This window comes from Prinia subflava, chromosome 1, assembly GCF_021018805.1.
Source record: "Prinia subflava isolate CZ2003 ecotype Zambia chromosome 1, Cam_Psub_1.2, whole genome shotgun sequence".
NCBI lineage: Eukaryota > Metazoa > Chordata > Aves > Passeriformes > Cisticolidae > Prinia > Prinia subflava.
In genome coordinates this window covers 101,976,822-102,002,997 of record NC_086247.1, presented here as the reverse complement: position 1 = coordinate 102,002,997, position 26,176 = coordinate 101,976,822, and the positions used below count along the sequence as shown (strand labels likewise).

The window sequence follows — 26,176 nt, the reverse complement described above, 5'->3', positions numbered from 1 at the left end:
CCTCAAAAGCAGCTCTTTTTCTCCCTCCAATCTGGAACTAGAGTCCAATCCACTCTGTAAATAATACCTTTTAAAAAATCCATGATAAACAGAAAGTCACAGTTCTGATCTTGTGATCTCCCTCTAATTTTCAATCAGCAATAATGAACAAGCTACTGCATGTGGAAATACAACCTCATTGCTCCCTATGACCTCTATGACCTTGCCTGGGACAACATTTGTATTTGGCTTACTGCATAAGTTTTGCTTTTCTGATAAATATTTGTTCTGTTTGGAAAAAAAATCCATCAGGTTAATTGTGGTTAATAGTTAGCCAAAAAGTAACAGGTAAGTAAACAGAGCTTTACAAACAAGGTGTACAGGAAGTAGCACAGAGTGTTTTCTGTGGCATCACAGACAGATAATTTATCAGGTACAGCTCATAGAGCTTCAGTGACACAGATATGACTGTCTGTGTTTGGGTTTTTTTCTATTACATTTCCCTTAAAAATTAGCTTAGATTTAAAAGACCAGCCTTCCTTTTTTTCTCTGCAAGGGGTGTGGATGCCAGAAAATTACATTAACTAAGAAGAAAATGAATCAGAGGTTAGCTCACAGTTGCATCAGGTTGACTTTTGCTACTATGAAAAGCATTATATGGTACTGAAGACAGCCAGGATGTTTACATGTACAGTAAAAGGTGCATGGCCAGGAGAGATCTGCAGGAAAGTAATTCTTAATGTAATTTCACAATCTTAAATCTTCACCGAGAGAAATGTATCATCTCCACTTTTCCAATCACTGTCCATCACAGCATACCCAGGTCAAGCTCTTTTTTTGTATAGTTTTAAAAAAGTGATAAATATTTTTAAAAATACCCAATATAATCTGTCATCAAGCAATCATGATTCTACATGTCTGTGCAATAAAATGAGACCTTCATGTTTTCAAGGAATGAAGAAAGCTGCATGGCTATGGAACCTTTATTTTGTCTTTGAGATCAGGCTCAGTTTCAGAAAGTGCTTTGAAGGAAAAGAAAATTAAGGTAAATGAAGTAAATGGAAAATAGACTAAAGCTTTAGACTAAAGCTTTGTGTTAGCAAAAATCAGTCTACCAGGTGGTCTTTCTTGGCGAGATGGTTGGGTTTTTGCTTTTGTTTCCTTTTGTGGAGATAATTACTAGCCTGAACTTCAGTAACCCTAGTGATGAAATTAAGTTACTACATAACTTTGAAGGAGGTGAAGTTTAGTAGCAGATTTTAAACTTGAATGAAGGGCTGATTAAAGAGGGGACAACAGATTGTATCAGAAAAGCTCTGGAGACAGGTATCTACTGGGTATCCTTCAGAATTGTTCTTGGGACATGTATAATTAAATATTTTCATTAAGGATCTTTGCACAGGTGTTTCTCACAGTGATGTTTCATAATGGAGAACTGAGAGAGTGAGAAGGAAGAGGAAGGTTTGGATGGCATTTGAGTATAATTGGAGGATGCTAAGAAATGGAATGAAAGTTAAAATTGTGCAGAATGCAAAATTACATACTTACTCTGTTTTAATCTGGAAGAATGTGGGAGCCCTTGTGTATATCCAGAAAATAAGGATACACTGTGCAGAAAGTCCCAGTAGTAATAAAGCATTAATATCATTTACAATACACTACTAAGTTCTTGGAAGGAACACTGTGTATAGTTATGGTCCCCAGTCTAATGGAATATGGATATTAACTGGATAATAAAAGGGAAAACAGGGAAACATGCTGGTTTATGAGACAGGGCTAAGATAGTTGAATAAATCAAAATAATCTGTGACATGGTATATGCATTGGAAAAGACAATATCAGACTGGGAAGAAGCTACCTTAATGGAAAGAACAATGCTAGCACAACTTATACAAATAGTCTGAATGATAAAGCCTGCGTTTAGGCTGAACATTTAGAAGCAAATTTCATAAATATCAGAGGGATGAAGGTCTGGAGCAGCCTCCAAGAGGCACAGAGGGCCCTGCTGCCTCCCTGGGGCTTCAAGCATGAAAAGCATATGTCTCCAGAGGGCCGTGGCATGGCACACATAAGCATTGAACAGGGAACCTGTAGAAACATCACATGACCCTGTAGTTTCTAATGCATAAGAAATCTGCTTATAGCCATCACTGATGTCATTCCTTCCCATTAATCTCCTAGTTGTTTGTAAATTAATAAATCACAGGCAAGTTGGGTCTTGTTACAACCCATATGTTTGTGGAGAAATTTGATTTATGCTGTGTCTCTATTGAAATCGTAAGCTGCCTGCAAAAAAAGGGGCCTGGTATCCTATGCAGAGAGGATGAATAGTTCCATGAGTCTGCTGATCTGTGCCCGCTGACTGCAGAGGGTCCAGCAGCAGCTCACACCAGTGAGTCCTTCGAAAGCAGCTGTGCCTGATGCTTTCTATTCCTGGGCATGAGTGACTCAGCAGCACCCAGTTGTTAGGAATGGCATGACATGGGGTTTCTGCCCTTGCAGAGGCAGGGTTTGAGCCCATCTGGCAGGGAACTGGTAGGGTTTGTGTGTACGTGCAGCACAGCTGGAGTCGGTGCATCTTTGTCTGGTGGCTGGCGTAGCTGTGCTGATCTCTCCCCTGTCAGCAGTGCTCTGCATATAATGTAATTATCACAGTCCACTTCCAGGAGGGGAAATACCTCAAGAGCTGTCTATGACCTCTCAAAGTACGTATTCGTGAAGGCACTTGGTGCTAAAGTAAGGTGGTCAGAGGAAACATCCAGTTTTTAAAGCCCACATGAGTGAATCACTTTGAGAAATACCTCAGAGTTTTCAGGAACATTTGTAAGATTGAGAAATCAAAACATTTCCTGCAATTAGAAGGCACTCAGAAGGCATATGTTATATGTCAAAGCCATAACTTTTGACCTCTTGGCCCTCTTGAGCAAGAGATTCCCAGGCTATTAAATTGTCTTTATTGCTCTGTCATATATTTGTAGCACGTGTTCAGTAGTAAATATCTTATCTCATAACAGAACTAAAGAAAATACTGTGCTTCCTTTAAAAAAAAAGAAAAAAGAAAAAAATCCAACAAATACCAACAACCAACCAAAAAAAAAAACCAAACCCTAAACAACCAAACAAAAACCTTTTCTATTTTCTTAATCAAGACAGGAGCATGACCCTAGATGAAAAACCTCTGGCTGAAGAATCTAGACTTTGTTTTGAGCCATGATATTGTGCCACAGAGGATAAAGTGCATTTTAAGTCACTGATAAATAAGCTGACTACTTTTATTTAGGGACACACTGTTACATGGTAGTGCTGAGAAATAATTAATGCACTCACTTGGGCAGTTGTCATTGCGGAACATAGCGCTCCCCATCCCCACGTAATTCCCCCACCCCCAGCCTTTTCTTCCAGCCAATTGGTGAGCAAGGAAAGAAATTTTTTCCCATCATCGCAAGGAAATAGTTACAGTATCTGGGTTATGTGATGATAAACTCCTGTGGAAATTGAGACAGGATTGTTTTTCCCTCACAGTCAACTATGTGTTAGTATCATACATATCTATAAAATATATTGAGTCCCCGTTCTTCTGAAGAGCACTTTCTAGCTCAATGTGTCTTCAGCATTGGGATATTCTTTACACAGTTAGAGGAGTATTTATTCATCTGGTCGAAAAATTTATTTGCTATGCTTAAATTAAAGCTGATGACATATATTCCTTGAAAATAAGTGAGGAAGAAACGACATTGGCTCCATAGGGAGACTCCTGTAATCATTTGCATGATTGGGAGTGTTTCTTGTTAAGGGGTCTGTGCATTAGCACACAAGACTTTATGGGAGACTGTGGTAGGCACTGTTTATGCTCAGGAAGAGATTAGGAATCGGTGTGCAGTGCTCTACCACCCCTCTCCCATAGTTCAGTCTCACCTTTAAGTACTTCAGGTAGACTTATGGTGGTATCAAGAGGCCATGTAATATATATATATATATAAATATATGTATGTTATGTATGTGTGTGTGTGTGAATATACAGTTCTGGGGGGTGCAATGTAGGCAGTGGTAGGAGGTGCTTTAAAGGAGTTTATGCATACCAGTGATTTCCAGCATTGTTCAATAGACAACCATCTACAGTGGTTCTAAGGGAGGTGGGGTACAGATCTCTCTAGCACATGTAAGCCTGCTTTTCATTATTTAGATTTCATGGGCATAAAACTAGTCCAGGGTCTCCCAGAGTGGTGTTGAGCACAAATTGAAAATCTCTGGTTGAGGAAGCACATTAAATGATGCCTTAGAAGGAATGAGACAATCCACTTTTGCAGTAATAACCACAGATCTAATAGCATCTCTTTACTAAAAGCATGCAAAAAGTAAGTTTCCAGTACTCTGAGAGATGTGCACATTTAGTCACTGCTTCTGAAATCCTGTTGCCTCTCCATAAGTTTTCGCATAATGGCCACAGTGAAATGCTTTCCAACAGGAGACAGCCTTCCAGATCTATGGTATAGGGTTTGATTACTTATGGTCAAGTTTGAATCTAAAAAATTGCTTAAAACCAAAAAGAACGGGATAAGGCTTTAAGGCAGAATTTTCAAAAGCAGCAGAATCACCATCAGGGCTTCACAGCTTCATCTTTACATGGTCACTGATCTAGGCCAATGCAGATTTTCCACTTGATGAATTTTGTATTTCAGATGCCTAAAACTTATTTTCCCTTCCTGATGGAAAGCCAAATTTTTAAATAAATGCACTTAAATGGAAAAAGAAGGATAGACAGCTTTTCATGCTTGAAGGCATACGTTATTAGGAACAGGTAAGAATACGTTTGGTGTTTATGAGCATCCCCACGTTTTTAGTTAGGATTAATTCCTCACAAAATTGCAACCTTAATCAGGAGGTTTCAGAAGGCTAGTATTTTGCTGTGTCCCAGCATCTGGCAGAGTGCATCAGTCACATCCTGTGAGGTGCAAGGGTTGTGGGACTCCTTGGAACAGTGGGCTCCAACATATGGAGGGAGAAGCAACACACTAAACCACCACATTTGAGTTACTCTCAGACCTACATTTTCTTTCCTGAGTTGTGTTAGTAGCACATTATCTGGAAAAGATGCACACTGACAGAGCTTTTTCCCACAAGTATAAACTACATTGCCATTTATTGGGAGAGTTCAGTAAAGCATAGCAGAAACTTTCCATAGACAGTTTTAAGACTTTTAATGGAAACTTATTTTGGCAAAGCTCTGAAAGAACTCAGTAATTTCATTTATGAGATCCAAGAGCTAAAAAACACAAACCCCATCTATCGGGCTCTGTCTCGTAAAAGCAAACCTGGTGACAGCAGAGACATCCTGTAGCTGTATAACACAGCCAGATCACAAGCTCAGTTTTCCCAAGGGGTTGCTTAACTCCTGTACCAGAACCTTTGGGGAGCTTGTAAGCTGAATGCGGCTGTAATGCATCTACCAGCAGCTGTTTTCTGTCCCTTCTAAGCCCATTTTTCTTTTTATTTCTTTTACCACTATTATGTTTAACACTGTTTTGCATTCTGCTTGAAAATGACGATACTGCTCCAAGGTACTGCAGCCCAGTGCAACTAAGTGAAGTCAGTGCCCTCACACAACACTGATATCAACACAGTGATGTTGCATTTGGAGCAAAATGAGGGCACTTGTTCCTTCAGAATGTTCCTTCATGGAGGCATAGTAAGTCTTGAAAACTTTACTTCTTAGTGGCAAAACTTCCATCTTTGTTTGAGGAATGCTGATCCATCCTTAAGGGAGGATTTTCAATAGCCAGTACTGATGGCCACCTCCCACTGGCACACTGTATGATTTACATGCCAAACTCCTATTCCTACTTTGGAAAATCTGTCTAAATCTTTTGAAGTTTTGTAATGCAGACTTTTTAGTCCTAGTATGGAGAACAGGATTGTTCTGCTTTATTTTTCCAAGGCTGGCTATACAATCCAATGTAGTACCACACAGTCTCGCATTCAACACTGCAAAGTTCATTTCGTAGCCCATGGAAGAAATCATTTTATTTGTCCATGATGAGTATTTGTTTCCATGTTTTGGGAGGTGAGGATGAAGGCAACACAGAGCTGCTATAACACGAAGTTGCTAACACACAAAGCTGCTCTGTTCTCTGGGGCTGGTAGCATTTCATCACTTGCAGTGAGGCAGTTTACTGGGCTCACAAGAGCTGCTGCAGCTCCTCTATGAAATGATAGATAGTGATTGAAGACTGGCAAATGCATCAAAGGCAGCCAAACAGACCTATGGCTTTAAAAACTTGGTAGGTGTCATTTTTCCCAGATAAGGTGGCTCTGGTTTTAGTAAGGCTTATCAGAAGATACTTCACAAGACAGGGAGCAGCTTTGCAGTGGAGTGGGAGAGTTGGCTGTGTGATGTGTCCACTTGGTCAGAAGGTGACCATTTTGCAGTTTTGGAAACTTTCTGCAGTGTCCAAGGCCAGATCTTTCCGAAGTTAATGTCATTTTTCTGGAAAACAAAGTGTGATTTTTTTTTCTGTTGAGGTACATAAATGCCTGCCTCACATAATTTTTTCCCTTCATAGTGTTAGTACTCCATAGAAGTCCTTGGAAGATTCAAGCATGCAAATTCTTGGAGTGATGGATCTCAAATCTTAACGCGGCTTGCCTCTAATCTTCTGAGGCTGAACTCCACCAATCCTTCCTTTCTTTGAATTTCCACCAAAGATATGGGTTAGAGAAAAATGTGACATCTCCAAGCAATGTGCCAGAAATAAATTAGAATGCGATTTAAATTGTCTTGCTGTTCAAGAAACTTCTTCCCACAAAAAGCTGAAGTCTTGAAGGGAAGTGGGTTTCTTAGCAGGTTCCTTGTGTTTGGGAAGGTATAAGGCATCCTAGCAGCACTGGAGTAACAAATATGTACATCGTTTATGCCTTTGGCAGGTGAGCAGGGCTAATTCTCCGATGATGCTGGTGCTGGAGCCTCTTACTAGTATGTTCCCAGCTCTGTTTCCCTTCCTTTTCTTTTAGGAAACAAAAAAGCCAGACACCCATGTACAGCAGTGAGTTTCCAAGTTGTAATATAATAAAACGTAAAAGCTGATTATTGCTAGTCAGAGTGGAAAAAAAAAAAAAGAAAAAACCCAAACCCAATGGATAACAAAAATTTCTCCATTCATCAAAACACTTGAGTGCAATCTTTTGCAGAAGAAAGATTGCAGGAACAGGGGAGCAGATGGGAACAGGAGCAAGCGATATCAAATTCTACAGTCAAGCTTCTCTGGCTTTCATGTCTCTTCATGTATTTTGCTGCACTAGTAAAAAGTTTCTGGCATTTTTTCCCCCCTCAAGACACTTTTGGCAAAGATAAGCGCAGTCCAACCGTCTGCTACTGATAATGTTTTCACATTCTGGGCTGGAGCTTAGGTTGTAGCTGATTTACCAGCTTTTTGTATACAAGGGGACGTTTATTCCCCATGTTTACTGAACTGATGGGGCAGTTTCTTTCTGGCAATTTTTTCTGCAGGGTGGAATGTGCTAAAGCAGGTTTGTGTCGTTTATGTAAGGGCAGGTTTTCTTTTAATTCTTATCTGCATGTCATCTTCTGGATTTTCATACTTGCATGTAGGGGGGTGACATGTTTGATAAAGCTGTGTGTTGTTTTTCCTGCCTTTTTGCTTGGAAAAGATCCTTTAGGAAGACTGTCTCTCAAGCATTAGGGACAAAAGAGTTGCAGAATGAAATTTAGCAGCTGCAGTCATCTTTGTTATGATTTAAATCTGTTTACAATTGAACAGCCACTAATTCTGACTATGTGTGAAATAATAATTTGACCTAAGAAGACACACAGGTTAATACAAGGCACAGCCATTTGATAAACGTGAGGTTTTGTTCTTTTCAGAGAAAAAAAGTTTCACCTACCCATCTTCAATATTTGTTTTATTAGTATTTTCAAAGACAATAATTAAAAAAACAAAGAAAAAACCAAAAAGAAACAAACAAACAACAACAAAAAAAAACACCTCAGACTTTTTTTTCTGTGACATGCATGAATGAACATTACGATCATGGAAGTCTAAGAGTGTTACCAGAGCTTTATCCAGTATTACATTATATTTGTGGAGATTTTCTGGGCTCCATACTAGGCCATGCAGCATTTGGTTTGCTGAAAAGGGTGAAAAGACATGAGGAAGGAACCTTCCAAATCATAAGATGGAGAGGGAACTTCTTCAGAGTTTGAATAGCATGAAATGTACTATAATCACGTATTTCAAATACCTTTTATAGTGTTCAAACTTGTTTATGTGTCTTCACAGATCTGAACTCTGGCATTAAATGTGACTGAGATTCCTTATTGCTAAAGAAGACCAGCTCTAAAAGCAGTCCACTTGCTATAACATGCAACATTTATAGTAACAATGACTAAATTCAATGTTTTCTCTTCTCAGACTTTTGAAGATAAGTTGTTCTTCATCTTCAAAACTTGCCCAGGTGCTGTTAAACCATTTTGTGGGTTTTTAGCTGGGCTTTAAAATGTAATTGTAGTTCTCCTCCTTTGAGAGTAAAGGGTGGTAGAAAGTCTATTTACCTCATTTATTAAATTTCACACAGTTAAATTAAGTGAAATAACTACTTGATTCAGATCCCATTCATTTCAATAGCAGTCTTTCCACTGAGTTTTAGTCAAGGTTTAAATGAAGATCAGAAGATGATCCTCATTTACATGTAATATGCTCTTCTGCTATGCCTTTTAAACTTAAATATTACCGGAGGCTCTTCAAACCCAGAAGCGTGTATTAACTTGCTTGCTTGTCAACATGCACAAATATCCAAATTTTGTGTGGTAGCCCTGGAGTAAGTGTTAGCATTTATTCCCATGAATGCACCGTTGTTGACAACAATCTTTTAAAGCTTTTTATCAGCTTGCATTTGTTCTTTGTAGTCAGTTGACAGGACATTTACTACAGTAACTTAACAGCACTTCTTATTGTTTGAAGCAGTAAATACTATTTATCTTAGCCCTGTCTGCAGTTTTTGTCTTGATTTAGTCTTGCTCGAGAAGGTGACCTCATTCTTAAGGGACAAGATGTCTCATAGGGAACTTTGAGGCATAGATCTTTCTGCAGCTTTCCAGTTTGACTCCACAGGAGGCTGAAAATTACTGTAGACCAGCCCTGGGGGGAAATGTCAGAACTGATGCAGCTGACTGGCCCAGAGGCTCGGGCAGCATTCACCATGGGTGCTGGCAGCACTTCCCATGTCCTCAGTGGGCAGAACCACCCACAGAAGTAGATGGGGTTATCATGGAGGTGGACAAGTGTAGTTTAAGGCAGCAAATCAAGCTGGAGTCGTTGTTGTTGTGTTTCAGCAGTACTCCACATGCGTTGCATCTCTAGAGATGTCCATCCGCTCATCTGGGAGAGTTACATATATATATATATGTATATGTGTGTGTAATCGTGTATTTATTGGTGAAAAAAATAAGGATGTGTTGTATTTGTAATAGCAAGCTTTTAGTGTTCTACTTGGAATCAGCTGCAAGTGGTTTCTCTTGTTCTTTTTGGGCCAGTGTGTGAGTGCTCACATAGAATTTACACCTCAGGGGATTCAGAAATACATGCATGAGAACCACAGCTTACTTCAACATAAGACTTGATTTAATATAAATAAAGGAAAACATACGACTTTTTTCATTGGAAGGCACAAATTGAAATATACAATTGCGTGTCTCAAGAAATCCCACATGCTAAAGTGTTCACAGCATAGTTTAATGCCTTTAACTCTCGTTTCTCAAGTTAACTCATTTTGAAACAATTTTAAACAATTCAGTGCTGATGTAACTAGCAACTGATCCCATATTTTCATTGCCACACATCTTCAGTTTCTTTTTATTGTGCTATAAAATCCTGCTGCTTCATAGATGTTGCCAGAACAAACAACAATGAAGAATGTAGGGTTTTTTAGACACAGACTTATTTATCCATTGTCATCTACTTGTTTTCCCAAATATTTTGATGTAGATCTTGAGGTACCAGAGCCCTGCCAGACATGTGTCACCAGATTCAAGGCTTGGTGAGCCATGCTCATAGTTGGAGGTCTCTTGGCTGCTTGCTGCTGTGCTCTATACAGACTTTTTACGCCACTTGCAGCAACACAGTAATACAAACTTCACCATGGATGCCAGGAGAATCATTTCATTTCTATTAGCTGTTTCCCAGGGCCTGAACCTCACATGGATGGAGCTGTGTGACTGTCCTTCTCACACTCCAGAGCTCTGCCTAGCGGATGCACACAGGTTTTTTGCAATGAATATAGTAGCTATGCTGGTGTGTGAAGCTGGAGGGTGGAAGGACTGCAGCCATGGACTTTTAGCCAGGGCCTGTGCTACCTGACAGACCCATCCTTGGGAGAAACAAGCCACTGGAGTGCACAGAGCTGCTGGGACTGACACCAGAGTCTGTTTGTCCTTTGCATGGTCTTGTTTGGGTACACACAGTACAGTGCAAGACAAACTTACTTTGGTCAGTATATGGATTTCACACAGCATGAAGATCACTGTTCCAAAATACAGTCATGGGCACTGCTTTCTCTTGGAGGACCCAGAATAAGTGGGATGGCAGAACTTCCATCTAGCATAACCAGTATACCACAAACTCTGTATTTGCCCCACTCTTTAATTTCCTCCTCAGTGGTTCCCCAAGTCTCGTTTCTTTCCATAGCACTCAGTGGTGATTCCCTGTGTTGTACACCACTTGGATGTCTAAGCTGCAGTTGGCATTTTGTCTTGAAGAGCCCCCTTTTGCACTCTATAGCATCCAGCTTCAGTGGGTCTGTTGTGTGTAGGGAATACTGAGTCTAAAAATGGAAAGCTAGAGCAAACCTCATCACTTTGCCCATCCTGATATTGCTATATTTGTAGAGCCAAGCCCAGCACCCTGCTCCATTGGGCTCACATGGAAAAACTTCGTGGGAGGACCTCAGAGTCCATGCTGACTTATCATAGCAAGTCGATATGGCTCAAATTTTTGTAAATATGGGTAAAAAAGGGGGGAAGGTGCCTCTGTGGTTTTCTGCACAAAATTTTGTAAGTGTGGTGTCTAATATTTATAAACTATTCATTATCTTGGTGTATATACGTGTGAATACGTTTGCATGGTCGCTGAACAATATGAAGTTCCCTTATTCTTGGTTTTTCCTCACTAACAGATTGTAAAAGCAACTCATCATTTAAGTTCACTGGTGATTACACTTGCAATAGACCTGGCCTTTTGACCTTGAGCAATAGCTCAAAAGAGAAAGCCCCATGCAAGCTCTGAGTTACCTTTGTAGCAGCTTCTCCAGAGGGTTCTAGTGGGAAGAACAAGCCAACAGCAGCACGCCAGCTGCTGGGGAGGACATCTTGGGCACCTTGACTTTCCAGACATCATTCTCAATAAATAGCCTACAAGGGTCAAGACAAAATCCTAGTGCACTAGTCACTGGCCATGTGTCAGGGGTGTGGGCTGAAATGTAGCTTGGAGAAAGGCTGAAGCCTGAGGGGATCATCCTGGTAGCACTGGGCGTGGGAGCTGCCCCGGGTGGCACCTGCTTTGCAGGGAGAGGAGAGCCCTCCAGTGCAGAGGCCACTACCCTCAGGGCATGCCAGGGCACCAGCAGGGATTAATGCCAGCACCCACCTCCCATCCTTCAGCATTTGTTACTGATGGACCCAGTGGATCCTAGTTTCTCTCTCAGGTCACCTCATACTATTCCCAAGTCTTTTCCAGGGCAATTGCATTCCACGACCCCATTTTCTGTCTACTATGTGTTCTGCAGTCTTTGATGTAACACCTTGCCTTTGGCTATAGTACATGTAATGTTGTTCAGGGAGCTTATTTTCCTAAATTATACAAACCAGCCTGTGCAGATCATCTGTCCCTCTTTGTTATTTAGAACTCCAGCAAAGCTTGTGTCATCTGCTGGAATCCTCAGCAGTGATTTAAAATCTTCATAGAGATCACTAACAAAGCCATGTGAAGAAAACTGAGCTAAACTCAGGTTACCTTTCAGTACCTCAGTGGAAATACCCTCCTTCGAAATTCCCATCTATTATTCAGTTTTGGAAATCAACTTTTGCCCAAACTGTACAAAATTATGAGGTCACAATTCCTGTTTATTTGAAATTTTGACGGTATTTACAGAAAATATCTGTATCAACCACAGTTTTATCGTAAGACATTCAGAGGGCAAAGCTTAAATCTGGGCTAGTCCATCCTGTCCATGTGCTTGCTCCAAATTAATACCTGTATCAGCAAGAGAAGAATTTAATCCCCCATCCAGTTCCCATTGAAAGCAGTGGAAAGACTGATTTCAGTATATTCTGGTCTGGCCTTAATCTCTGGAAGATTAATAAACATACATGCAGAATTAAATAATGGCAACAAAGAAGAAAAATAGAAATATTAGTAAATGATATTGGGGAAGGCAAAAAGCACTCTGGGAAATAAATAAGGTTGAATCCCTTGTCAGAAATACTGTGACTTTGGTGAGGTCTTCATCTGGGAGCCAGTTGATTTGTATGCGATTATTTGTTCTTTTGGCAAAGGCACTCACCAGCAATCAGACCATCTGTCATGATGCCTCCATCCTTTGCAATTTAGAATGTGACTTTTGACAGGGCAGGTCTCCACTCCTAGTTTGAGTTAGGAAGGGAAACCTAAAATTTATCTGGAAAAGTTGTTTTTGTCAAGTAAATAAAAATAAGAAACCATCTGGGAAAGCTATCCCTCGAGGCATATTCTTTTTTTCCACTTGGGTGTTAGTTTTGGTAATTTTTGGAATTACAGTTTCCATCTAAGTATTTTTAAAAGCTCTGTCATTGTTTTGGTTCCAATGTGTCTAAAAGTTGGAATTAATCTCAGCAACTGCATTACTCTAAACCACACTGTTTGAGCAAGAACTTACTAAAGCCACATGAGGTTGTTTTTCACAATGTTTTAAATTAAAGTATTTGGATATGTGAAAAAATCATTATCTTCTGCAGAAGAATTTCCAGTGCCTGAATGTTGCTGTCATTAAGCTGAAACTGGACTTTTTAGGCACTGTATGGGTTTGCAAGCACTGTTCTCAAGGGAAAACATTTGCCAGCATGTGAGCACTGTTTGTATTCCTCACCTGTTTCCTAGCTTTCCTTTTCATAACTTCCCGTGGCACATTGCAGCAGATTCTGTTTTCATTTTGTGTCATGTGAACTTTCCTCCCTCTTGAAATTCTTAATCAGTGTGTTAAACACACTCAATCCAGCAATTCTGAAATTTCTCCATCCCTTCTCTCTCTAGAGTTGAGGAACTTGTGAATATAAGAAATATTTATATTTAAGTGATTGATTACACAAAATGTAATGTCACTTTCTTATTCCAATCTCTGGTATTTCGTACCCTGTTTTCTTTAGGGAAAACATTGCATGGTTCTTTCTCTTTCTAATAGGTTAGTCATGATGACAAATGTCCTGTCTGTTCTAGTGCTTTGTTATAAGTTTAAGTATCATTACTTTGACCATTTGATAGCTAGTAAGCTACACTTTGCTGATTTCCACTGCAGGTTATGTGGATCCATTTGATAGCTGAAAGGGTATACTTTAAAGCTTGTTTAAAAAATACCTGATATAGAGCTGATGTGCATATTTATGCTTGAATGACAAGCATCTTCATTTAATTTCAGAGGGCCCATTAGATGAAGGGCCTCATAAAAGGGAAATAGTTTTTCTCCCAGGGAAGATCATGGAGGTGCAGGATATGGCCAAGATCCCCTCTGTGTTGTGCAAGAGGGACCCAGAGGATACAAGGGTCGAGGGCTGGGATGGTGTGGTTGCTCATACAGACCCGAACTGAACAATATTTCCTATAAAGTTATTCCAATTCACTTGGAAGGTTTTTTGCCCCACACTCTTGTAAGGGTGTATTGGGTGTAGGCAGCACTGATGGCAGCACATCCAGTAGCACTGTCTCCCTGGGCATTCAGTGGCAGCTGTGTATCCCAGCCAAGCACCCAGCAGGGTACTGCTCTTCCATAAAGTACCTAAAAACAATCAAAAGTGAAATTAGTGCTAACCAGTGAGAAGAGAGGAGTACTTATGACTGCACTGTCAGATTAAACTAATATCCCTTATCTACAAATTTTGTGTTATTGTCAGTAATGGCTAGAAAACATGCAAAAGTATATAAATTTAGCATACCAGGACATATATAGTTAAAAGTGACATATGAAGCATGGAGATAGACTTGCATATCTCAGAAATTGCCTTTGTGGGTTATTATTTTTATGTGTCCATCATCCAAGGAGAACAAGAGGATGATTTGGGGATTGGTGATAATTTGGTTTCAAAGAGTTCTCTGGAGTTTTTCTCAAGTCCAGGACAAATATGCATGACAGGCTTGGGACTTAAGTAATCAGAGATTTTCTGGGGAAAAGGTGAAAACAGAATTTACTTGTATCAGTGCAATTCTTGCAGGGACCACTTTGTTTAATCTGAGTTTGTATAGATTTGGGAAAATATTTCTGCTTAGAATTACAGCTGTACAAATGCCCTCTGTCTCCTTACCATCACTTGGGGAAAATGCCATTTAGGAAATGCTTTGATTTCATGCCACTACTTCAGGCTGCACAAGAAAAATGTGGCCAAGGAGCAAAGGACTGCAGAGGGTGAACCAGTTTCCATCACCTAGAAATACTCCTGCAAATCCAAGTTTGAGGCAGAGAAGAGGAGGAACAAGCATGTCTGTGGACACACAGAAGTTTTAGTAACCAGGACAGCCAAACCTGCACTTTTCATAAGCCCTAAATTCAACAAGTTTGCATTTATCAGTATTGTGTGCCTCTTTCCTGAGCCCTTTGATTGCTGCTGCCTTATACAGCACCTGACGTTTGAGTCGTTTCAGCAGTATCTAAGTTTTTGTTAGGCTGCGTGTTGAGGTAATGCTGCAACTGATTCAAGATCAACATCACTTTGGCATTTAGCAATTGTGGCACGTGGGTTTAAATCTATGTCACACAGAACTTAAATGCTTCATGGTGGTAATCCCATGATGCTGCCCCGCAGAACTCTGGATGGCCCCCATGTCACAGGAGTGGTGGCTGAGGCACTAAGGGTCTGGGAGATCACCCTGGCTGGGGTAAGAGAACCCTGCACTCCCAACATGCAGCCCTGCTATTAGCACTGCCACAGACAGCAGCCTCTTGGGACTTGCCCTCTGTGTCAAAACTTTCCAGACCGGTTGAGTTTTTGTTATATAAACATCACAGATAAAAGCAAAGCTTTCATCTTTCAGGGATCAGCCCATGCCCTGAAGTTCAGTTCTGGATTCTGGCTTTTCCTCTGGCCAGGGATGTTCTCACTCTGAATGTTTTACTCTCCTTTTTAGCTAAAATGTGTAAGTGTCGACACAGAACATATATTATATGCTACATGCTACCACAGCTTCCAGCAGTACCATGCAAGTGTCCGTGCCCACCACTGACTCCTAAACCTGGATAGTGCTGGCTTTGCTACACATTGAAACAAAGTTATGTAATGAATGTATTGTATGTGGCATCAGAATCTGTCCTTTAGAGGGCAAACAGGTTGAGTTCAATGGAGGTTAAATCATAATAAAGTCCATCTACTCAAGCATGCACATCCCACTTAAGACTCTGCAGAGCAAGGCAAGCACCTCATTGTCTGTGCTTTAGCCTCTGGCCAGAGTGGCATTCACACTGTGATGTTATATACAGATAGTTATAGCGTGTATCTTTTTAGAACACAGTTTCCATAAGCAAAGAAATTGCAGGAATGATGCTATTCATCACATACAAGCAGGCCATTTTTTTTTTCAAATGTTCTAATTGGAAAATTATTCTGCACCTTTGCCTGAGTTCAGTAACACTGCTGCAGGGATTTACCTTGTTTTGTTTGATCTGGGTTTTATTTGCTCAGCATATACTGCTTATGACCCAGGTTCTCATTTGGTAAATACTGGTGTGATGAAGTTCACTCTGTGGATGTACTTAGATCCCTTATATCTTTTTGTGCAAACAAAAATTTGTGCATGAGGGAGAAAGCTCCACTGTTGTGTTCTGACTGATACTCTGACAGCCACATACTGTTGATTTCTTAACAAAAGCAGCCTTTTTTCTTCCGCTCCCTAAATCATAACTAACATCTCATCTACAGCTAGTGGTTACTGGATGGATGTGATGAGGTGACCAGTGGTTTTGCATGTAGCCTAAGATATCTTTGGTAGAGAGCCATCAAAGTGCTCTCTGCTCACAGTACTGGGGGAAAAAAAGTAGGTCCTAGGGGACCAAACTGAAGCCTTTTCAGTGCTTGTTATGTCTGGGCTTTCCTGTGCAGCTTCACAGGCAGGGAAGATCCTTCTCTTAATTATTTGCTTCTGTCTCCTTGCTGTCCTCTGAGCTGTTTCCAATGCATGGAGCATCATGATGAACCAAATCAATAAGGTTTCCTGAGCTAAAAATACCCTCTGTCCAATTATTTATTCATTGTCCTATATTATGTGTAGTTTGGATCAGCCCTTTGGCACGGTTCCCTGAGAGGTCCCATGGGAGAGGGAGAGAGAGAGAAGTGCAAGCGTAACCATGCCCTCTGACTGCTGCCTCAGCCTTGACCTAGTAAGCAGAGAAAAAGTCTGTCTTTCTCAAGACAGCTGACTCAAGTTTAGAGCTCCAACACTTTTCTGATCCCAAGCGAAGCACATGAGTGCAGTTTGTGGTAAGGATTGTTTCCGCAAGCTGGGCTCTTTTGTTGTATGATCTGACTGGTACCAAGCTGCATTGAGTCAGTTAAGGGCACAGGTGGCCAGGAGGATGTCACCAGAGAAAAAGACTCCTTCTTCCAGCCATCCTTTGGCTCAGGTGTTGCATAAACATTGCATCTTGTGCATTGGGCCTGTCTTGGGTGTCAGGGCAGATCTTTGCTGGTAACTTCAGAGATGCAACAAGTGCATCGGGTCATTTGTGGACCCTGAAGACCACAGCAGGATGACTTATATACTTTTATTTCTGTGAGCAGTCTAAACTGCTCCTGCACTGTGCTTGTGCTCCTGCACTCCTTTGGAGTGCTTTCCAAAATCACACTGTTCTAAAGATTAGATATGAGGTGCCTAAACTGAGCATCCAAGCTGAGATTTTAAACAGTCTGAGAATCTATTATTACTGGTTTTTCCTTAGTTGTAGGATGACATTGCTTATAATTCAATATGCCCTCTAGGATGATTCCTTGACTTTTCCAGTCAGTTCAAAACTCTTCATCCCTGTCCCCAACAACAACATTTTTTCCAGAGCAGACTAGCCATATGACAGTATTTCTAACTTTCAAAATGTGACCACTCTGCAGAATAAAAATCTGCCTGTGACTCTGATGATTTGTGGTCCTTGCACTTGAAGCAGACAGCAAATACAGACTTGAAGTGTGAACAATGCAACAGTTAAGTTTGAAACTGGAACAGAAGCTGAAACAGAAAATCTCACTTAAAATTTCTAAAGCAAATGTTAAGAAATTCAGAAATTCAAAATACATAAAAAGGGTCAAGCAGCTTAGATGATGTACTCACAGCCCGTCACCGTATTCCCATTTACCAGCAGTTGCCACTCTGATTCCAAACACTATAAAGTTTATCTGGATGTATAATGAGAAATAACTGAAGAATGTGAGTGAACAGACTTGATTTAACCATGGTCCAGAGTATGTAATGTTATCACTGTAACTCCTAATGCTGATGATTGTACTGAGAAGTACCACATGTTCAGTGAATAGTTTTGATGATTGGTAAGTGTGGTTTTATCACTGTCATCACATTGTTTTTCCTACTAATAAAGCATCAGTTGTTCAGTAATTCTTCAACAGCTGTTGTCTTTTGTTACTAGAACTGGAACATATTTCCAGCTTTGTCAAGAGTCTTTGTTACTTGCTTTGCCGCACCCCAGTTTGTGATTGGTGCTTCTATGAATTATGGCTCTACAAAAGTATCATTTCATGTATTCATTTCTCCAAGTTAAAAGAATACAATTCTTTTGATGTGTTATCGAAAGCTCTGCAGTCAAGCTGGGGTTGCCTCCCTTTGCTCCCACTGAAAAGCAAAGCAGAGCTGAAGGAGCCCCTGGAAGGGGTTGTGAAGTTTTTTACCACATTTTCTTCTATATCATTCTCCTTTGCTCTATATTAGCATAACTGAGAGGTGTGTTCACTTGACCCTGTAGGGATAGCCGAGGGAATGACTGTATGGGTACAGAATTTTTGAGGGTTGTGTCTGGTGTTTTTCTTCAGAGCAATTTTGCATTTTGCTCATTCATTGCAATCAAATACAATGGTGATCACTTTTTTTCAGTTCCTCTAGATTTAATGAAGCAGAGTAATATAATTTCAGGAGAGGAACAATTTTTCCATCATGCTGTTATAAATATTTGGAATCTCAGTGGTGCTCTGTGTGACACTTCTCCTTCCCCACCAGGCAGAAGTGGATTTGAGTGCCAAAGATGAATATGCCAGAAAATCTCCGGAATCTGTCATACTCCAAAAATGTCAGAGTGGCAAGAGATGTGTAAACCCTGGGAGTTCAGTTAGACCTTAAAACCAGAATTTGTAGCTTAAAGGGCCCTTCAGGAAGACCCCCTTCCTCCCTCTGAGCTTACAAGGAGACGCAATGCCCCTGAAAGTAATATAAAATAGGTCCTCAGGGAAATCACCTTTGATGATACCTGGCAGCATGCCAGTTTTTGTAGTGTTCAGTGAAATGTATCAATGCCCTCTCCTCAGGAACTGAGTTATGTCTGTGATACAGAAAACTTAGTGCTACCTATGTACAAAACCCTCATATTTAAGCTTTTCTATAACAGAATGTGATGGAGGGTTATTTCAGCTCTAAATTCTGGTACATCTCTGTCCCTGGGAAACACTGCATACTTCCTACACTATTGCCATTAGAGTCATGAGAGATAATGTTCTTCTTTCTTATGAAGCTGATGCTTAACTTACTGTGGTGCTTTTAAAGATAAGTGAGCAACAAGTCTTTGCCCTGTAGTTATTCTTCCTTTCCTTCATGGAGCTTTCTCCTTTCCTCCACAGTTTGTCAAGGGACAAATAACAAGCTGACCCAGCTGGGACATGTGGAAGACCATTTCACCAGCCTGCAGAGGATGTACAACAATTGCGAGGTGGTACTCAGCAACCTGGAGATTACATATGTGGAGCACAATCGTGATCTCTCTTTCCTGAAGGTTAGTGTTCATGGTCAATGGGGCCTTCTCTGCTACAATAAATCCTACTCCATTTTTTAAGTGCAAAGGATCAGCTGCTGCTAACATCCTGCGTTGATCCAAAACCGTAGCCAGTTAATGTCGGAGGAATTGCAGCCTGCAGTCTAAGCATACCTGTAGGCTGCAGGATGCACTCAACCCTACTCTACAAATCACGTTCTTTGAGAAATAGCTTTTCAAGCACTTGCCAGCCTGTGCTGGGTGCCCTGCAGATGGGTTTCTTCTTATTTATAATTAGAATTCCGCGCTTATCTCAATTCTCGGAGAGCAAAAGGCTTTGTGGTGCTGTTGGGCAAAGCGAAGCACAAAGAGAATGGCAGATTTTGAAGTGTGGAGGCCTTTTCACTGCTCTCCAAACTGTGATCCCTTCCCCTGCCATGGTGGTGAGTTCCTCTGCTCACACCCTCAGCAGGCAGGCAAGTCCTATGCAATAACTTCCCACGTGGATTCTTGAAGTGATCTTCAAGATAATCCCCTGTGATTGACACATGGGCTACTCCCATCTCAATGTTTGTTTTGTGCACAAGTTCATGGGCAAATTAAGGCAAGTTGAGGAGGGAGTGAACAGAAGACGGATACTAAAATGCAGCCATGGCTGACATGGGGACTTCCAGGTTCTCCACCAGCAGGTAACAAGCAAGATAAAAAAAATTTATGGTTTGAACATGTGGGTTACAAATATGATGGTATTGCCATTCTTCTTTCCCAAACACAACCTGAATCACAGAGCTCAGGGTAATGAGGAATGTAACCAGTGTCTTGAAAATTTAGTGGTAATCTTCATAGAAAAGGAAAATATCCTAAGTAGTAGCCGGAAGGATTTTCACTTGGAGTGATTTTTATAGGGGATAGAAATGCATACATTTCACAGTGCAAGACAAGAATTAACCCACATGTAGGAACACTACCTCATTTGTCTTTTTGGCCAATAAAGATATATATTATTTAAATATATATATATATATATATTATTTAAAAAGGTTGCCTAGTCTTCCCCTCTGATGAGCAAGGGAAGGGGCACAGAAGAGACAATATAAAAGCTTGAATCAGGTGGCATCTGTGTGCTGCCAGTTGTTGAAGTCTAGGCATGTGTTTATGGGAAGCATCACACTTAGTTGCCATTTCATGCATGCTTGCCCTTTTCTCCCACATGCCCTAGTCAACCCCACTTACCCTTACTTGGGGACAGAACAGGGCTATGCTGGACCTTTGGAATGACCCCCTGGTAGCCACTGAAAGGCTGGGTTTATAGATGCTTAACCACCCAGGTTTTTCACATAGTCCTTTTTTCTTCTTAGATTTATTTATTTTTAATGAGATTAAGTGATCTGTCATTCCTTAAAGTAGAAAGATGGTGGATTGGAGGAGTGGGAGGAGGAAAGCAGTTATTGAAGAGTACTATGATTAAGCACCTTGTTTCTTCTGTTGTTCTCTTAGACAATACAGGAGGTCGCAGGCTACGTGCTCATCGCACTTAACATGGTGGATGTCATTCCCCTTGAAAACCTCCAGATCATCCGAGGCAATGTGCTGTATGACAACTCCTACGCCCTGGCAGTTTTATCCAACTACCACATGAATAAAACCCAGGGACTCCGACAGCTGCCCATGAAGCGCCTTTCAGGTGAGACACAGGCAAGAGGTGGAGACACGTCTAAGGCCAACTTCAACCATCAGCTTATTGGTGTCAAGATCTATTGGACTTCGCCTCTCAAAGCCATATGCCATGAAACCCTGCTTTAAAAGCAAGGATCTGAATGTACTTTTCTAATTGCTTTCCTGCTAGCCAGTCTTCTGCAAAAGATAAAGAAAATCCATCAAGATTCATCTTTGTTCCCGAAACTGGCAAAGAAGCATCCATTTGTTATTTTGTATTATTTGATTCCAGTGCGTACATATCAATATTTTCTGTTAGATCCCTGTGGGCACTGGTAATATCTGTGTCTCACATGATCTCTGGCTATGCACACCAGCAGTGCCTACTCTGCTGAGCACGGTGGGCCCTAGAGGTGGCACCAGGCAGAAAACTGCCCACAGTAGCATCTTCATGGCATAAGAGAAAAGCTGACTCTTCAGAACCTGTCAGTCTGATCCTGGTGTTAGTTACACCATCAGGAGTGCTGATGCCCTGCAGGTTGTTTTTTCTGTCAGTATCATGTGACTGAGGTGGAGAAATATGTAGTTTGTTTCTCTTTCTTTAGATCAGAGACATTTTGGAGATGTCTCAGGGGCAAATTAGGGATTTGGTTCACTTAGCATTTTTTTTTTGTTTCTGTAACAGAAATTCTGAATGGAGGTGTTAAAATCAGCAACAACCCCAAACTGTGCAACATGGACACTGTTCTTTGGAATGACATCATTGACACAAGCAAGAAGCCTCCCACAGTGCTTGAATTTGCAAGCAACCTGTCTTCTTGTGAGTATTAACTTACCAAAAGTGCTATGTGTCCCCCTCCAGACACATTTTACCCCTTTTTCAGAGCGTAAAATGAACATCCCATCTTACATGCAGTGGGTTCCTGGTCCAACAATTTCTAATGAAGGCCACCAAGCCCTGTTCCAAGAGAAGTGCTTTAATTTCTGCACTGCTGGTCTAGAATAGAATTTTTCATGATGATTAGGTCCTTAACTCATAGCTTAGCAAAGTTCTTGGGAATGTTCCTCTTGGTTTAAGACAGTATCCTGCATATGTTCTCAGCTCAGAGACATGTGCACTCATTTGCTTTCCAGAAATCTTCTGTTTACAATGTAAGGCTCTGGTCTCGAAAACCCATATGGATGGCTTCGTGGAGTTACTTGAAGTCTTTTTAGAGCTAAAGCCCAAGTTGAATGGCATAAAATTCTCATGTTTTGGGATGCACAGATTACCCTGGCAAAAGTAATAATAAACAGGTAGATAAATCTGACACTTCAGATCAACAGAAAGATGAGGGAATATTTAAAAGTTTGTACAGCATCTGCTTAGAGTGTCCTCAACCTAATTCTTCAGCCTTATGAGTCCCTCGTAAAATCCCAAATCATTTCACAGAAAGGAGGGTTTATTTTCATTTCTGAGCATTTTATTTCTGGCATTATAAATTGGCAGGAAAACATATTTTCTTTATCTTCTTCCAGTTGCATAATTGCCTGAGAGCTAATAGCCAACTTCTGTGTTGACTTATTTTTCTACAGAGCCCTGGCATAATCAAGAAGTTGCAAACTATACATGTCAGCACAGGAGTTTGGCTCTGAACACCACAGAAATGTTAACCTTTAACTTTTCAACTAAAAAAAAAAAAAAAGAAAGCTCTTTGGTCCCACACCAAATCAATCAACTCTTGGACAAGTATTGGCATTTGTTCAGCTATTTGATGGCTGATGGGGGGAAGGAGAATCACATGCTATTAGTGGGAAGAAAGACTCTAGTAGGAAATGCCTTTTAAATGTAGTGAATTCCACTTTAATCTGCTAAGACAGCCTTTTATGGCTTTAATAATGGTCTCATACTCTAAAATAAGTTGTTTCTCTGGGACTTTGCTTGTCATTAAGAGAAAGAAGAAAGAACAGAGCAAGGAGGGAGGAATGAGAAAGAACCCAGCACTGAGCCCTGGAGGTCAGGCAAGGTGTCTCTCCATCCTGCCCACCTCTTCATCAATTGTCCATCTGCAGCATAGTCCTACACAAGGAGTATTTTTGACAGAGGATGGGAGGAGGGCACAAGCAGACAAGTCAAATTACTTTGTGGTCAGAGTAGCTGGCAATTGCCTGTGAATCCAGTTGGATTTGTTTTCTTTTTAGAACTGCCTTGCTCAGAAACACTTATTTACATGTGGCCTGTAGTGAGCAGCTGGCACATGCCTGACTTCAGGCAAGCCAGTGGTGACCTGCCAGTGCATGAAAACCCCAGCAGAAGGGCCAGACAGGCAGTAGCTGAGATTCCTCTTCCTGGGAAAAATATGCCTCTTTCGTAAACTAGACTGGGTAGGTATTGTGCTCACTTGCTCAAAGGTGTGGAGGTGGAGAACTGCACGTAGGAAAGCAGAGGTGAACAAAGGATAACAAATTCAGCTCTCAAATTTTTTGAGCACTGTTATATAGGTGCTTCCTACCCTGGTTTATCAGGAAGGAAATCTCAAGTCATTCATCTCCAATGTTCATGGTACATTGTTGTTTTCTTTGTTTACAGAATATTATACTCTCTCTTGTGTTTTAGGTCCCAAATGCCATCAGAACTGCACAGAAGACCATTGCTGGGGCCCTGGTGAACAAAACTGCCAGACATGTAAGCCTGCAGATTAGTTAAGGAAGAGCTTGTGTGCTCTAACATACATACTTCATTTCTGTTTACTGAAAAACTAACTGTAATTATGCAGGTGGTATGCTTGCCTGATGCTAAGAGAGCAGCAGAAACATCCATTTACAAGTGCATGAGATTTTGCAACAGTTTATTTTTCCTAGAGTAAAGGTTGAGAAAGAACATCATGTCAATTTGTTTCACTGCTTATTATTTTTTTCTCTAGAACGTGGGGAAATACACTGGGTTTTGTTTTGTGAAAAGTTCAGTGGAAAGGCTGCTGATCTAGACATAACACAAATGGAAGTAACATCCTACATTCAGTTTTCCGTTGCAAATAGTCACCTCAATCTAAGTTTTTTGTCTGCAAATGTCAAGCCAAATTTGTATGACTTAGAGCTTGAGGAAAGAGAAGCATATAACTTTCCTGTCTTCAAGCAGTGTAAGCTTCAGTTTTTGTCAGTTGGCTCTGCAGTTTGGCTCTCAGGGTGGACAGTGGCTGTGCATACAAAGCCCTTCCTGGGTTGGTTCCTGCAGCTGAGGCTGCACAGCTGTCCCAGGACCTTGCGAAACCTCAGGTCTCAGCCCTGCAAGCTTCCAGCATTTACAAACCCTTGCTGGAATCAGGAGGTTGATGATGCAAAAAACAAAATCTTTTGCGGGCTCTTGCTCGCCTCTCCAGGCATTTGAGAATCCAGCCAACTGAAAATGTATCCCACATTTCCATATGTGGGAAAGTTTGGGGGATATGTCTCTTTCTCCTGGAAATGAATGTGGGATACTCCATACTAAGTAAAAATGTTTGATGTAATATACGTTTCCAGCAGGAAACTCTAGTCAGTAGTTATCAAAGTGATGAGGTGCTTTATTCCCCTGCTAATTCTTATGAAAAAAATTGTATCAAAACATCATTCATGTAGAACAATGTGCCTTTTATTCCCCTGTTTCTAGTTGAATGGAGGAGTTGCTATCAGAGAAGCTAATGCGTACTGCGGAAATAATCTGGTTTCTTGAAAATACACTATCTTGCTTACAGGTCTACAAGAAAAAATAAAATAATACAGTTTGGATACAGAACTGTGTAATGGAAGAAGAATATATGATTTTTAAAAACCACTGTTATATACCCTGAAGCTGGCTAATTTTTGAAATAATTTTCTGTTAATTAACAACCATGGTTTTCAGACTTACAGGAATTCCTGATAATATTGTAACTCATTTGTGCCAATTGTGAAGTTGATAACACAGTGCACAGCTAAAGTGCTCAGGGTGTTATATGAAGCAGAGTAGCCATCAGGTTCTTCTGGCACCTTATGTCAGACTCCATAGGTCAGTAATTTTTTTTTTTTTTTTTTTTTTTTTTTTGAGAACAAACAATCCCATTTTGGGTCTCTGGTACAAGAACATGCTAGCTGTTCATTTGTGGGGCTTTTAAAATTGTTATGATTATTCTTTTCTCTGCTTTGATATTCAAATTGAGGAGCTTTCCCAATTCTCAACAAAATGTTGCAGGCAGTCTTTGCTTCCCTGCAAAAAGCTGGATTAGGGCCAGTTCTTCCTTCTGGTTGTTGCACTGCTGCAAACCCTGAGGGAGTTGTGTAATGAAGATAAAATTTGGCCAAGGATTTGAACATTAAAGAAAAATAATCCAATGTGCATATGAAATCTGCTTGCTGAGTGAGTCTCCCTCATCTCCCCAAATTTTGGAAAGATTTTAGTGCAATACAGGGACATTTTAAGCACCACACCAACAATGTACAGTTTCCAGTTATAGTACAGAGTCCCAGCAATTCTGTCACATTGTTTTTTCCAAAGTTAGCACCAATAATAGTAAATTTTCTCAGTGAAATGGAGACAGACTCTACCCTGTTGCCCAGCTATAAGATGTAATGACTCTGTCACAGAATTTTACTTGGTCTAAGCATTGAGACAACAGGGTTGTTCTTTCTAAGCAGGACATGTTTCCTGGCTAGGATCAGAGTTCTTAGCACCTCATAAGAGCCAAGATAATTACAGGCTGAACATGACCCCTTCTTACCACCACCCACACTTGCTCTCACCCCTCCCAAACTTTGGCCTTAAATGAGGACAGCATGTCCCATAAGGAAAATCTAGCACAAAACCTGCACCAGACCCTTTCTCCATATTTCTTGATCTCATTGCAGCTAGTACAGCTGATGTTTTTAATTTTTTCTTGTATCTTCCAGTAACAAAAGTCATCTGTGCTCAGCAGTGCTCTGGCCGGTGCAGGGGAAAGGTGCCCAGCGACTGCTGCCACAACCAGTGTGCTGCGGGGTGCACCGGGCCTCGGGAGAGTGACTGCCTGGTAATGATGCTACACCACCACCATAATGCCTTCAATCCCTGACCTGTCAAGCAGGGCTTTCAGCTGTGTGTCCTCTAGCCTTCTTCAGCCCCAGAGGGCCTCCTGAGAGATGCTGACTGGGAGGGTGCTCCAGGGCTTCCCTGCGTGGATGGTTGCTGGGAGGGAAGATGGCATGAGCTTTACAGCACCCTTAGGTGGTCTTCACTGACTCTGCCCATGGTCCTTCCTAGTGTGTTCCAAACAGTGTTAATGCCTTTGACTGTCCAGTGAGTCCAACGCTGTTGCAGAGCATCTAAGTGTTTGCTGTAGGCAACTACATGAACAGGCCCACG

At 40.9% G+C, this 26,176-nt stretch overlaps 1 protein-coding gene across 2 annotated transcripts in view; it reads left to right on the top strand.

Moving 5' to 3' along the window:
• The window catches only part of EGFR (epidermal growth factor receptor), a 160,936-nt gene that overhangs the window by 92,348 nt on the left and 42,412 nt on the right, over positions 1–26,176 (top strand). For both annotated transcript variants that reach the window (XM_063405734.1, XM_063405724.1), the window contains exons 2-6: positions 19,055–19,206; positions 20,683–20,869; positions 21,527–21,661; positions 23,438–23,506; positions 25,726–25,844. In XM_063405734.1, coding sequence (XP_063261804.1) covers positions 19,055–19,206; positions 20,683–20,869; positions 21,527–21,661; positions 23,438–23,506; positions 25,726–25,844 — 662 coding nt within the window. The remainder of the gene's footprint in view (positions 1–19,054; positions 19,207–20,682; positions 20,870–21,526; positions 21,662–23,437; positions 23,507–25,725; positions 25,845–26,176) is intronic.